General features: G+C 47.4%; 1 protein-coding gene across 1 annotated transcript in view; it reads right to left on the bottom strand.

Moving 5' to 3' along the window:
• LOC126089446 (pickpocket protein 19-like) overlaps nucleotides 1-15,407 on the bottom strand; it is a 151,576-nt gene that overhangs the window by 59,945 nt on the left and 76,224 nt on the right. The window contains exon 5 of the mRNA XM_049906913.1: nucleotides 2,533-2,821. Within this exon, the coding sequence (XP_049762870.1) occupies nucleotides 2,533-2,821 (289 nt within the window). The remainder of the gene's footprint in view (nucleotides 1-2,532; nucleotides 2,822-15,407) is intronic.

Here is a 15,407-nt window from a genome sequence, read left to right as displayed (position 1 = left end):
CGTGAACTCACGTATATCAGCGTGCCTTTGCTAACAGCACGACATCGCCTGCAGCGCTTTTCCTGACCGTATCGGTTGGACCCTAGACGACTGGAAAACCGTAGCCTGGTCATCTGAGTCTCAATTTCAGTTGGGAAAAACTGTTGGTAAGATTAGAGTGTGGCGCAGACCCCACGAATCCATGGATCTAGGCTGCTAACAAAGCGCTATACAAGCTAGTGGTGGCTCCAATATGCTGTGAGCTATGTTTACATAGAACGTACTTGTTCTGATTATGTTCGGTTACTTGGAGACTATTTCCAACCATTCATGGATTTCGTGTTTTCAAAAACGATGGAATTTTTATGGATGACAATGTGCCTTGTCACTAGATCAGAATAGTTCGCGATTGGTTTGAAGAACATTCTGGACGATTGGAGAAAATATTTTGCCACCCAGATTGCCAGGCATGAATAACATCGAACATTTATGGTACACAATCTAAAGGTAATTTCGTGCTCAAAATCCTGCACCGACAATAATTCCGAAATTATGGACGGCTATAGCGCCAGCATGGTTCAATACTTCTGCAGGGACTCCCAACGACATGTTGAGTCCATACGACGTGCTGTAGCTGGACTACTCCGGGCAAAAGGACATCTTAGACGATATTCGGAGGTATCCCATTGCTTTAGTCACCTCATTAAGCCAATACGCCTCCTATAACAAATGAAGCAGAAAAGTACACTACTGACCATTAAAATTGCCACACCATGAAGATGACGTGCTACAGACGCGAAATTTAACCGACAGGAAGACGATGCTGTGATATGCAAATGATTAGCTTTTCAGAGCATTCACACAAGGTTGGCAGCGGTGGCAACACCTACAACATGCCGACATGAGGAAAGTTTCCAACAGATTTCTCATACACAAACAGCAGTCGACCGGCGTTGCCTGGTGAAACGTTGTTGTGATGCCTCGTCTAAGGAGGAGAAATGCGTACCATCACGTTTCCGACTTCGATAAAGGTCGGATTGTAGCCTATCGCGATTGCGGTTTATCGTTTCGCGACATTGCTGCTCCCGTTGGTTGAGATCCAATGACTGTTAGCAGAATGTGGAATTGGTGGGTTCAGGAGGGTAATACGGAACGCCGTGCTGGATCCCAACGGCCTCGTGTCACTAGCAGTCGAGATGGCAGGCATCTTATACGCATGGCTGTAACGGATCGTGCATCCACGTCTCGATCCCTGAGTCAACAGATGGGGACGTTTGCAAGACAACAACCATCTTCACGAACAGTTCCACGACGTTTGCAGCAGCATGGACTATCAGCTCGGAGACCATGGCTGCGTTTACCCTTGACGCTGCATCACAGACAGGAGCGCCTGCGATGGTGTACTCAACGACGAACCTGGGTGCACGAATGGCAAATCGTCATTTTTTCGGATGAATCCAGGTTCTGTTTACAGCATCATGATGGTCGCATCCGTGTTCGGCGACATCGCGGTGAACGCACATTGGAAGGGTGTATTCGTCATCGCCATACTGGCGTATCACCCGGCGTGATGGTATGGGGTGCCATTGGTTAGACGTCTCGGTCACCTCTTGTTCGCATTGACGGCACTTTGAACAGTGGACGTTACATTTCAGATGTGTTGCGACCCGTGGCTCTACCCTTCATTCGATCCCTGCGAAAGCCTACGTTTCAGCAGGATAATGCACGACCGCATGTTGCAGGTCCTGTACGGGCCTTTCTGTATACAAAAATGGCTCTGAGCACTATCTGATTTAACATCTGATGTCATCAGTCCCCTAGAACTTAGAACTACTTAAACCTAACTAACCTAAGGACATCAACACATCCATGCCCGAGGCAGGATTCGTACCTGCGACCGTAGCTGTCGCGTGGTTCCAGAGTGAAGCGCGTAGAACCGCTCGGCCACAGTGGCCGGCTTTCAAGATACAGAAAATGTTCGGGCTAGCAGATTCTCCAGATCTCTCACCAATTGAAAACGTCTGGTCAATCGTGGCCGAGCAACTGGCTCGTCACAATACGCCAGTCACTACTCTCGATGAACTGTGGTATCGTGTTGAAGCTGCATGGGCAGCTGTACCTCTACACGCCATCCAAGCTTTGACTCAACGCCCAGGCGTATCAAGGCCGTTCTTACGGCCAGAGGTGGTTGTTCTGTGTACTGATTTCTCAGGATCTATGCACCGAAATTGCATGAAAATGTAATCACATGTCAGTTCCGCTATAGTATATTTGTCCAGTGAATACCTGTTTATCATCTGCATTTCTTCTTGGTGTAACAGTTTTAATGGCCAGTAGTGTAGTAGCGCAGGTACAGTGCCTTCGTCGTACTGTGCGCGGGCGAAAATGGACGAGCAACTGATAGGTAGTCGTTCTCAGAATCAAATCTCTCTCGACACGATATGAATCTGCCGTTGGTAAACCGGCTACGAACCCTTTGACACCTGAGCTGCGAGTGTATTTGCTGACCAAAACGGTGAATTAGGTACGGCAGTGAAGTGGAGAGCGAGGTACCTGAGGGGACGCGGGAGATGTAGGGCAAGCAGCCGCACTTCTTGGCGTGGGCAGCTTGCAGGCACTCGTGGATGCAGTTGGCGCGCGTGTAGAAGCGCGAGAAGAGCAGCGGCCGCTCGTCCGGGAAGAGGCAGAGGCGCTTGAGCAGCGGCAGGCGGCGCAGCTCTTCCTCGCTCGTGATGAACGCCGCGTCCACCGAGAGCGCCGTGACGGTGCGCGCGCCGCCCGCCGGCCACTGCGGCGCCACCAGGCCGGGGCCCGGCGTGTCCCGCGGGCCGTGCACCGTCACCTGATAACGGGGGCTCAGTTATTATCGACTGTGGAAAAGTTGACCGTGAGCTATGTAGGTTGGCTGCTCGGTTCAGTGGCACGTAGCTACGTTGTTGCGGGACGTGGGGACGTCATAGGGGAAGTGTTTTCTTGTTTACCTTCCAGCACTGAAATCTCATGAAGGTGTGTACTTTGTACCGATTAGCTGCTACGGTGCAAGTAACATCGATTCGCCCGCCCGGTTGGCCTCGTGGTCTAACGCACAGTTTTCCGGGCGGGAAGGTGCGCCTGCTCCCCAGCACGAATCCGCCCGGCGGATTTGTGTCGAGGTCCGGTGAACCGGCCAGTCTCTGGATGGCTTTTAGGTGGTTTTCCATCTGCCTCGGCGAATGCGGGCTGGTTCCCCATATTCCGCCTCAGTTACACTATGTCGGCGATTGCTGCCCAAAGAAGTTCTCCACGTACGCGTACACCACCATTACTCTACCACGCAAGCATAGGGGTTACACTCGTCTGGTGTGAGACGTTCCCTGAGGGGCCCACCGGAGGCCGAACCGCACAATAACCCTGGGTTCGGTGTGGGGCGGCGGAGAGGTGAAGTGGACTGCGGTAGTCGTCGTGGGGTTGTGGACCACTGCGGCTGCGGCGGGGACGCAGGCTCTCCGTTGTTTATAGGTCCCCGGATAACATACAGTACAATACAATACAACATCGATTCGCGAATGAGCATAAGAGAGACAGTCATCCTCAAATGCTTTTACATATTTGTAGCAAGAGATATGAAATTCAATTAGACTGTTGCAATACAACGCAATGAGCAGAAGAAAAATGAAATTCAAAACAGTTAGGACACATTTGTGACCCATCTCAGACAGCATAATCCATTTAAATATAAGTACACAAACTGTTATTAATCAAAATAATCATATGCTAACATAGCACAACACCACTTTGTCAGTAAATTACAGTGTCGCAACATTCAAGTCCCTGAGGGATGGTGCAGACGATCAGTTTTTGGATGGCGGGGGCCAACTTATTGTACCGTTACTTTAGCTACACTGTCGAAGGCTCATAACAAACTACTTCACGTAGGTTACCAATTATTAATGGTACTGGTACATATACGGCCCGAAGTGCCTCGCCACAATGTCAGTATTGTCTCTTGAGCAAGAAAGTTTGACGACCACTATTTTGAAGTACACTACTGGCCATTAAAATTGCTACACCAAGAAGAAATGCAGATGATAAACGGGTATTCATTGGACAAATATATTATACTAGAACTGACGTGTGATTATATTTTCACGCAATTTGGGTGCATAGATCCTAAGAAATCAGTACCCACAAGAACCACCTCTGGCCGTAATAACAGCCTTGATACGCCTGGGCATTGAGTCAAACAGAGCTTGGATGGCGTGTACAGGTACAGCTGCCCATGCAGCTTAAACACGACACCACAGTTCATCAAGAGTAGTGACTGGCGTATTGTGACGAACCAGTTGCTCGGCCACCATTGACCAGACGTTTTCAATTGGTGAGAGATCTGGAGAATGTGCTCGCCAAGGCAGCAGTCGAACATTTTCTGTATCTAGAAAGGCCCGTATAGGACCTCCAACATGCTGCCGTGCATTATCCTGCTGTAATATAGGGTTTCGCAGGGATCGAAAGAAGGGTAGAGCAACGTGTCGTAACACATCTGAAATGTAACGTCCACTGTTCAAAGTGCCGTCAGTGCGAACAAGAGGTGACCGAGACGTCTAACCAATGGCACCCCATACCATCACGCCGGGTGATACGCCAGTATGGCGATGACGAATACACCCTTCCAATGTGCGTTCACCGCGATGTCGCCGAACACGGATGCGACCATCATGATGCTGTAAACAGAACCTGGATTCATCCGAAAAAATGACGTTTTGCCATTTGTGCACCCAGGTTCGTCGTTGAGTACAGCATCGCAGGCGCTCCTGTCTGTGATGCAGTGTCAGGGTTAACCCCAGCCATGGTCTCCGAGCTGATAGTCCATGCTGCTGCAACCGTCGTCGAACTGTTTGTGCAGATGGTTGTTGTCTTGCAAACGTCCCCATCTGTTAACTCAGGGATCAAGACGTGGCTGCACGATTCGTTACAGCCATGCAGATAAGATGCCTGTCATCTTCACTGCTACTGATACGATCCAGCACAGCGTTCCGTATTACCCTCCTGAATCCACCGATTCCATATTCTGCTAACAGTCATTGGATCTCGACCAACGCGAGCAGCGATGTCGCGATACGATAAACCGCAATCGCGAAGGCTACAATCCGACATTTATCAAAGTCGGAAACGTGATGGTACACGAGGCATCACAACAACGTTTCCCCAGGCAAAGCCGGTCAACTGCTATTTGTGTATGAGAAATCGTTGGAAAGTTTCCTCATGTCAGCACGTTGTAGGTGTTGCCACCGGCGCCAATCTGGTGTGAATGCTCTGAAAAGCTAATCATTTGCATATCACAGCATCTTCTCCCTGTCGGTTAAATTTCGTGTCTGTAGCACGTCATCTTCGTGGTGTAACAATTTTAATGGCCGTATGAGGAGCAGTGGACAAAAACATGGAAACACCGCGTGGAGTGCATCCTTGAACATAAACGCAGATGCTAGCCAAGCCTCCAGGCTGCGTTGGTGTATTTGATCACTAAACATGCCCTAATTCGTCGTGGTCACAACAGTGTTCTGTATAGTTACGAGTGCGTTAAGTCGGGGCTAATTTTTTCTGCTTCTACAGTGCCTGCTTCTGCAACGAAGCTGGCTGACGTGTTTGGCGTTTCAAGAGGCACAGTATCGAAGATTTATATCGCACAAAGTGGATACGGAAAATCATCATCCGCTAAGTCACAACGCGGACAAAAGTGTGTGTTGAGTGGTTGTGATGGAGTGGACGTTCAATGAAGAGAATTGTGACGAAAACAAAGAAGAAACCAGTACGAAAAGTCGCAGCAGAAGTGAACCTCACACTCGCGATCTCTGTCAGTATAAAAAAAAAAGAAAAGAAAAAAAAGGGTACTCTGTAAGCTAGGAATTGCAGTGCGAGCTGGAATCCCAAAAGCGCATATCAGTGATGCAAATGCCCTTGCCAGGAAAACGTGGTGCCGAACCCATAAAAAATGGACTACGAAGCAATGTAGTTATTTGGTCGGATCAGTTTTGTTTCCCACCGTTGCTAACTTCTGACAGAATAATTAACGTCTGGTTCCTGCCGTCCTAAGCCTGCAATAGAGACTGTTTGCCCGTCAAGAGTGAAACATGGTGGTGATTTGCTGATAAAATGAGCAGCCATATCGTGGTTCCTCGGCCCCACGTTTACTATGCAAGACCGCATTACTGCCAAGGATTGTGTGTCTATTTTGGCTCTGTAGGTTCCATCCCATGGTAGTGTTTGTTCCCCAATGGTGATGTGTGTTACAAGACGACAGGGCCGCTTCTACACAGTTCGCGGCTTCCAGGACGCGTTTTGTGAGTGTGAGGATAAACCCTCGAATCCTCCACCAGGTCTCAATATTTTTGAGCCTTTGTGGCCTACGTTGAAGAGAAGAGTGCGTGATCTCTGTCCACGTCCCTCATCATTTCATGAACTTGTCTCTAGTTAGCAGGAAGAGTATGTAAGATGGTCTTGGAAACAGGACTTGTATTCATCCATTCCGAGACGACTGGAAGCTGTTTTGAATGCCAACGGTTTTCCTATACCGTATTAGGCATCTTGATGTGTTCTGTTTTGGTGTTTCAATATTTTTCTCCACCCCTTGTGTGCTGTGAAACAATAATTTCGACGAAAGAAATTTTCTTTTATTACATAGCATACAATTGGATTTTAACAGAACGTGCAACTCGTCTAACAACCAGTGCTATAAAATGGCATAAACTGTTCTTGGAGTAGGCTCGCGATAAAGACACAGAAGCTACACTCCTGGAAATGGAAAAAAGAACACATTGACACCGGTGTGTCAGACCCACCATACTTGCTCCGGACACTGCGAGAGGGCTGTACAAGCAATGATCACACGCACGGCACAGCGGACACACCAGGAACCGCGGTGTTGGCCGTCGAATGGCGCTAGCTGCGCAGCATTTGTGCACCGCCGCCGTCAGTGTCAGCCAGTTTGCCGTGGCATACGGAGCTCCATCGCAGTCTTTAACACTGGTAGCATGCCGCGACAGCGTGGACGTGAACCGTATGTGCAGTTGACGGACTTTGAGCGAGGGCGTATAGTGGGCATGCGGGAGGCCGGGTGGACGTACCGCCGAATTGCTCAACACGTGGGGCGTGAAGTCTCCACAGTACATCGATGTTGTCGCCAGTGGTCGGCGGAAGGTGCACGTGCCCGTCGACCTGGGACCGGACCGCAGCGACGCACGGATGCACGCCAAGACCGTAGGATCCTACGCAGTGCCGTAGGGGACCGCACCGCCACTTCCCAGCAAATTAGGGACACTGTTGCTCCTGGGGTATCGGCGAGGACCATTCGCAACCGTCTCCATGAAGCTGGGCTACGGTCCCGCACACCGTTAGGCCGTCTTCCGCTCACGCCCCAACATCGTGCAGCCCGCCTCCAGTGGTGTCGCGACAGGCGTGAATGGAGGGACGAATGGAGACGTGTCGTCTTCAGCGATGAGAGTCGCTTCTGCCTTGGTGCCAATGATGGTCGTATGCGTGTTTGGCGCCGTGCAGGTGAGCGCCACAATCAGGACTGCATACGACCGAGGCACACAGGGCCAACACCCGGCATCATGGTGTGGGGAGCGATCTCCTTCACTGGCCGTACACCACTGGTGATCGTCGAGGGGACACTGAATAGTGCACGGTACATCCAAACCGTCATCGAACCCATCGTTCTACCATTCTTAGACCGGCAAGGGAACTTGCTGTTCCAACAGGACAATGCACGTCCGCATGTATCCCGTGCCACCCAACGTGCTCTAGAAGGTGTAAGTCAACTACCCTGGCCAGCAAGATCTCCGGATCTGTCCCCCATTGAACATGTTTGGGACTGGATGAAGCGTCGTCTCACGCGGTCTGCACGTCCAGCATGAACGCTGGTCCAACTGAGGCGCCAGGTGGAAATGGCATGGTAAGCCGTTCCACAGGACTACATCCAGCATCTGTACGATCGTCTCCATGGGAGAATAGCAGCCTGCATTGCTGCGAAAGGTGGATATACACTGTACTAGTGCCGACATTGTGCATGCTCTGTTGCCTGTGTCTATGTGCCTGTGGTTCTGTCAGTGTGATCATGTGATGTATCTGACCCCAGGAATGTGTCAATAAAGTTTCCCCTTCCTGGGACAATGAATTCACGGTGTTCTTATTTCAATTTCCAGGAGTGTATATTTAAAACCATTGTTTAGACAAAGCTCAGTCCACACAGTATCACAGGGCCGGCCGGAGTGGCCGAACGGTTCTGTGGGTGCCGTGGTCCCGTGGTTAGCGTGAGCAGCTGCGGAACGACAGGTCCTTGGTTCAAGCCTTCCCTCGGGTGAAAATATTAGGTGGCCGGCACGGTAGCTCAGCGTGTTCGGTCAGAGGGCTAGCTGCCCTCTGTAATAAAAAAACTGAGTTAATGGGTCAACAACGAACTGAAACGGGTGTCTTTCGACGTCCGCCCAGAACAGATACAACGAACGAAAATGAACAAAATGAGATTAAAAAAAAAAAAAAAACAGCGGTTCTAGGCGCTACAGTCTGGAACCGCGCGACCGCTAAAAAATAACGGTCGCAGGTTCGAATCCTGCCTCGGGCATGGATGTGCGTGATGTCCTTAGGTTAGTCAGGTTTAAGTAGTTCTAAGTTCTAGGGGACTGATGACCTCAGCAGTTAAGTCCCATAGTGCTCAGAGTCAATTTTTTTTGTAATTTTTTTTTTTTTTTTTTTTTTTTTAATATCACAGGTTGTGATCAACTTACGAAGCGCTGGCCTTGCTTCTCCAGTCATGCACACTGCACAATATCTGGTTAAAAGTATCTGGACACCCATTAGTGAACACTGATAGGCTGTATCTACACACTTTGCGTTTGTGACAGCGTGAACTCTGCTAAGGACGCATTCAACGAAATTGTTCTGGAGGGATAGCAGCCCATTCTTACTGAAAGGCCAAAACCAGAGAAGGGGTGATGTCGGACGCTGATGTCTGGAGCGAGTCTGACGTTCTGACTCTGCTCAAAAGCATTGCATTGGGTTCACATCGGGTCTGTAGGAAGGGTAGTCTACTGAGGAATGTTATGTGCCAAACACAACAGAAGCTGTGCACTGTCATGTACAAACATCGTCTCTAAACTGTTCCTCTTTTGTATGCACTACAATGTTGTTTGAAGTGTTCTCATATCCTTTTACATTTAGCATTTTGTCAAGCGCAATAAGGAACCATACCCTGACAACGAAAAACACCTTCATACTGCAATACCATCTCCTCTGTACTTTACTGTCTCCACTACAAACGATGGCAGGTAATGCTCTCCAGGATTTCGCCAACTGAAACCCTTCCATTGGATTGCCACAGGGTGTGCCGTGATTCGTTGCTTCATATCACTCGTTTCCAATCGTCCACTACCCAGTCACGTCACTGTTTACGCCACCTCAAGGGTCGCATAGCATTCTATCTAGAAACTTATTGCTCGACCATTGAACCACACTCTTTGGCTCTGAGCACTATGGGACTCAACTGCTGTGGTCATAAGTCCCCTACAACTTAGAACTACTTAAACCTAACTAACCTAAGGACATCACACACATCCATGCCCGAGGCAGGATTCGAACCTGCGACTGTAGCGGTCGTGCGGTTCCAGACTGTAGCGCCTTTAACCGCTCGGAACACACTCTTTCCAATTCCCTGTACAAAGCAAGGAGGACATAGAAAGTAGACTAGCACTAGCATTCCTAGCATCAAACGTAGGCCTTAATTTGAGGGAAAATTTCTGAGAATGTACCTTTGGAGCAGAGCATTGTACGGTAGTGAAACATGGAGGGTGAGAAAACCGAAAAAGAATAGAGTCGAAGCATTTGAAGTGTGGTACTACAGAAAAATGTTGAAAATTAGGTGGACTAATAAGGTGAGGAATGAGGAGCTTCTACGCAGAACCGGAGAGGAAAGGAATATGTGGAAAACAATGACAAGAGAAGGGACAGGATGATAAGACTTCTGGTAAGACATCAGGGAATGACTTGCTAGAGGGAGCTGTAGAGGAAACTGGAGAGTAAATAATTGAGGACGTAGGTTGCAAGTGGTATTCTGAGGCAGAGGAGAGGTTAGCACAGGGGAGGAATTCGTGGTGGACCGCATCAAACAAGCCAGAAGACTGATGACAAAAAAAGGAAAAAAAATTCTTTGTGCTATGTGTGCGGCTGGTAGCACTTTGGGAGCTCACGAGTGATTCCATCTGTTGATTTCATGCGATTTTTTACAATCACTCTCCACAATCTCGACTGTTCCTGTCCGTCAGAACACGAGGTCTGCCTCCTCATGGTTTAGCTATGGCTGTTCCTCAGCGTTTGCACTTTTTGCGCTTCACAGGCACATTACGAGGAGCAGACGTGGGCAGCTGTAGAAGTGTTAACGTGTCCCTGATGGTTTTGTTACTCAGGTGACATCCAAAAACTAGACCATCATTGAAGTCACTGAGCTCGCCTCACCAACCCGGCCCGCATCTCGTGGTCGTGCAGTAGCGTTCTCGCTTCCCACGCCCGGGTTCCCGGGTTCGATTCCCGGCGGGGTCAGGGATTTTCTCTGCCTCGTGAAGGCTGGGTGTTGTGTGCTGTCCTTAGGTTAGTTAGGTTTAAGTAGTTCTAAGTTCTAGGGGACTGATGACCATAGATGTTAAGTCCCATAGTGCTCAGAGCCATTTGAACCATCACCAACCCGTGTTGCAGTTGTTGCCCCTCTACTCATAAAACAGCTCTCCCCACTTCCTTTCAAACATGCGCGTCTGCTTCTGGTCATGTCCAGTCGTCAGTTCCGCATTACCTAGGGGTGTCCTGAACTTTGATTTGGTTATCTATCAACAAATATGCGCATATACCGACGGATTTGTCATTGGGTGTATTCCTATCCGTTGCTACATGGGCGGAAAGCAGTTTCCTGTCGCTATCTGTTACACAGAACGTGTTACAGATGTACACCAAATCCTTTTGTCTGAAAATGGAGTATGTGGCTTCAAAATGAAAGGCATTTAGCCGGCCGATGTGGCCGTGCGGTTAAAGGCGCTTCAGTCTGGAACCGCGTGACCGCTACGGTCGCAGGTTCGAATCCTGCCTCTGGCATGGATGTGTGTGATGTCCTTAGGTTAGTTAGGTTTAATTAGTTCTAAGTTCTAGGCGACTGATGACCTCAGAAGTTAAGTCGCATAGTGCTCAGAGCCATTTGAACCATTTTTTTTAAAGGCATTTAAGCCGAAAAGTGGTAAAAGCAGCTTAGTGGGCTGAACTGAAAATAAGAAGCGTATTTATTTTCCTGCGTGGAAAATAATCTCGGACGGGACCGGTAGGAGCTATAACAGATGAAGTGACATTTTGTGCCTGGGCCGTTATTAGCTATATTTTTTACGATCAGTGTTTAGGCTATTGCGCCATTCTGAAGTAACAGCTGTATTAGCATGATAAGCAATAAATGCGGATGACACAATATTTCGCTGTCCGCCTGCTTAGCTAGGTGCTACGTGCTTGCTTCCCATGTACTGGGCCCGGGTTCAAATGGTTCAAATGGCTCAGAGCACTATGGGACTTAACTTCTGAGGCCATCAGTCCCCTAGAACTCACAACTACTTAAACCTAACTAACCTAAGGACATCACACACATCCATGCGCGATGCAGGATTCGAATCTGCGACCGTAGCGGTCGCACGGTTCCTGACTGTAGCGCCTAGAACCGCTCGGCCACTCCGGCCGGCTGGGCCCGGGTTCGATTCTCGGCCGGGTTAGACATTTTCTCGCTCGGTACTGGGTGTTGTGTTGTCCTCATCATAATTTCATCCTCATCATCGGCCGCAAGTCGCCCACTCTGGCGTCGACTGAAATAACACTTGCACTTGGCGGCCGAACCCGAATGGGACATCCCGGACAACAATGCCATACGATCATTTCAATATTTCGCTCTCTTGATAAGAATGAATATACATTGGCGCACTTCACAATTAGGTGGCAGGTTGTGTGTATTTTTTAAAAAAAATATTTGCTGCCAAAAGGAAATTTTCATTATGCATCGCAGTATGCACTGATTCCAGTAATTTGCGTTTTTACAAAATTTTTGAGAACAGGATGTATCTCTAGGATTGATTTTTCTTAGTGATATTAGCTGGTGCAGTTATACCTGAGAATGGAACAACAGCCGAAATCCCGACCGTGTAACAGTGCAGGTGAAAGATATTTTTATTTCTAGATACTGTGGACGCAACTAAAATGAATATCATTTCAGTCGAGAGTAGTAGTAACAGTCTCGATGTTCAAAGCAGATATATACGTTCTTCTCCACTTTTAGATAGGCATCGTCTTTCTGAAACATGGCACCTGCAGTTGTCTGAAGGATACGAGAGACAGCTACCGTTAAGATAGTTCTAAGTACGAAGGAGTAGCGGTGGCACGTTGTGTCCAATGGCGCCCAAAACCAATGGAGTTGCTGTCTGTATGCTGCGTCTCACAACAACACAGCTTGCCAGACGGCGAAGGTGCGAAGATAGCGTTTAACATGTATCAGGCCACGATTGCAGAATGGCTTGTAGAGGAACTCGTCTGAAATCACTACATCTTTTCATTCGTCACGAATTAGTCGATCCCCATGCATGCTCGTTTTGGCCTGACGTGGGATGTACGTACTGTTTGTACAATGGAAGCCAACACAACGGGGGCGGGTCACCAATGCAAACCACGGCAGACGCAGATCAAAAGAAAAGTCAGTTTTAGTCAGGAGACCCAACTCTGTGGACCATGCTGGACGGCCCATTGATGCCATTATGCCATATACACATCACTGTTGTAGCTCCACGTCCTATGGTACGAATCAGAATGTAGCGGTATTATAAATCCATTTTCTGGAGACCGTTAATTCTGTCTCCTTTGAACTCACTACATGCCGTTTTTGACAAGCACGCGAGCTGCGTCTAATTAGACGGAAGACTTTTTGTTCATCACGCCGTAAATTTTCACTTAACAAAAGTTGGTTCTGATGGAACGTCTCTTTGAAGGCCATTAATTAGATACTCTCCATCAGCCCTCATTGTGTGTTTGAAGCTCCGCTATTGCTATTGATTTTAAAAAGTATGTCTAACATTACCAACAGTTATTGAAATCCAGGACCACCTCTTATTCGCAGTAACATAGTAGGTTTCTTGTGGAGTCGTTTCATCTACATCTACTTGGAAATCTGCAAATAACACTTAAGTGCCTGACAAAGAGTTCATCGATCCACCATCGCAATAATTATCTGTTATTCCAGTCTCGAACAGCGCTGGGAAAAACGAACACCTATAGCTTTCTGGGCGAACCCTGATTTCCCTTATTTTATTATGATGATTATTTCTCCCTAAGTAAGTCGGCTCAACAAAATATTTTCACTTCCCGAGAAGAAAGCTGGTGATTGAACTTTTGAGAAGATTTCGCAGCAGCGAAAAACGCCTTTCTTTTGACTGTGTCCATTCCAAATACTGTATCGCGTCAGTGACACTCTGTCCCCTATTTCTCGATAATACAACACGTGCTGCTCTTCTTTGAACTTGGTAAGGACCGTTTCCTTAATAAGCATTTTGAAGCAATTGAAGCAGCTCAGTCGGTCAGTAAGGTGTGTCGCCGCACAATCGGCGTTCGTTCCTGAACCTAGCCTCTCATACCAGCAGGGCTGACAGGCGAGCAAACTGATAGTTTGTTTAAAATACCTCGATAAAGGTAACTTGTTTGGTCTGAAAGATTAATATTAATTAAAACATCGATAAAATTCGTTGATGGCTTTGAAAATACATTGCCTTGACAAAATTCGACTTCAGTTTTGTACTTTACTGATCAAAATCAATTATTTGACATACGTATCAACAACATACTGCTCAATTTATATCTTGCCATTCATAGTGAATTTTTTGTTTCCATTTGCTCTTAGCAGTTCTGTCCTCGTGTCAGATCAGTTTAATCACTACGTTTTAAGCATAATTCACATGTTAACAGAATCGGAAATCTTTCAGTGTTCACGAATTCTATATTGATGCACAAAGTGCCTTGAGCGTAATTCGAAGTTGTATAAAATATAATTTAATTTGAAAAGTATTTATTAATTCAGATGTACGGCTTGGTCGACGCAATAAACCCAATAAGAATGTCGTCACCAGACAACATCAGAAATGAAGCTACCTCAGCTGAGGTAGGCGGCTGTGCGCAGGGTTATGGGAGCGGCAAGCGGTGGTTGCTTTGATCACTACAGCTGCGTATCACACGAGACGGTACAGAATTTTCATTTGAATAATTGTACAGCGGAAACACTTGTGATGGCCATATTGGAGTGCACACGTTTTAGCTGTTAGTGACATTGGGGTAAGAGGTGAGAAAGAAGAGGAAGTGGGAGAATACAAGGTCTACCTGTCAGGAGTCAAAGCAGGAATAGCACAATGAGGTGTAGGGCTTTTCATCAGGAAAGAAATGGAACCCAGTGTAGTTGCAATAAGGTATGTAAACGAACGACTGATGTGGATAGATTTGACAGTGTCTAGCAAGAAAATTAGGATTGTGTCAGTATATTCGCATTGTGAAGGGACAGATCAAGATAAGATGGATGGTTTTTATGAGGCACTCAGTGATGTAGTTGTTGGAGTAAAGGACAAGGACAGTGTTCTGCTCATGGGTGATTTTAATGCCAGGATTGGAAATCGAACACAAGGGTATGAAAAGGTTATGGGTAAATTTGGTGAGGATATGGAGGCCAACAGGAGCGGGAAACAACTCTTGGATTTCTGTGCCAGTATGGGCTTAGTAATCACAAACTCCGTTTTTAAACATAAGAACATTCACCGGTATACTTGGGAAGGCAGGGGAACCAGATCTGTCATTGACTATACAATAACAGATCAGGAATTCAGGAAGGCTGTGAGGGACACACGTGTGTTCAGGGGATTCTTTGATGACACTGATCATTATTTAATCTGCAGTGGAATTGGGATTGTGAGGCCGAAAGTGCAGGAGGATAAGAGTGGAGAAACTTCAGGATAAAGAAATCAGGCACAAGTACATAACAGCGATCTCAGAAAGGCACCAGTTAGTTGAATGTAGTCAATTACAGTCATTGGAAAAGGAATGGACAAGGTACAGGGACACAGTACTAGAAGTGGCTAAAGAATGAGCAGTAGTGTGTAAAAGTATGATGAAGCAAACAGCTTGGTGGAATGACACAGTCAAGGCAGCCTGTAAAAGGAAAAATAAGGCGTATCAAAAATGGCTACAGACTAGAACTCAGGTAGACAGAGAAAGTTATGTTGAAAAAAGAAACAAAGCCAAACAGATAATTGCAGCATCCAAGAAGAAATCTTGGGAAGACTTTGGAAACAGGTTGGAGACTATGGGTCAAGCTGCTGGAAAACCATTCTGGAGTGTAATTAGCAGTCTTC

The sequence above is a fragment of the Schistocerca cancellata genome, chromosome 1, assembly GCF_023864275.1.
Source record: "Schistocerca cancellata isolate TAMUIC-IGC-003103 chromosome 1, iqSchCanc2.1, whole genome shotgun sequence".
NCBI lineage: Eukaryota > Metazoa > Arthropoda > Insecta > Orthoptera > Acrididae > Schistocerca > Schistocerca cancellata.
Note: the sequence above shows the minus strand (reverse complement) of the source record. Positions and strands in the feature narration are given on the sequence as shown.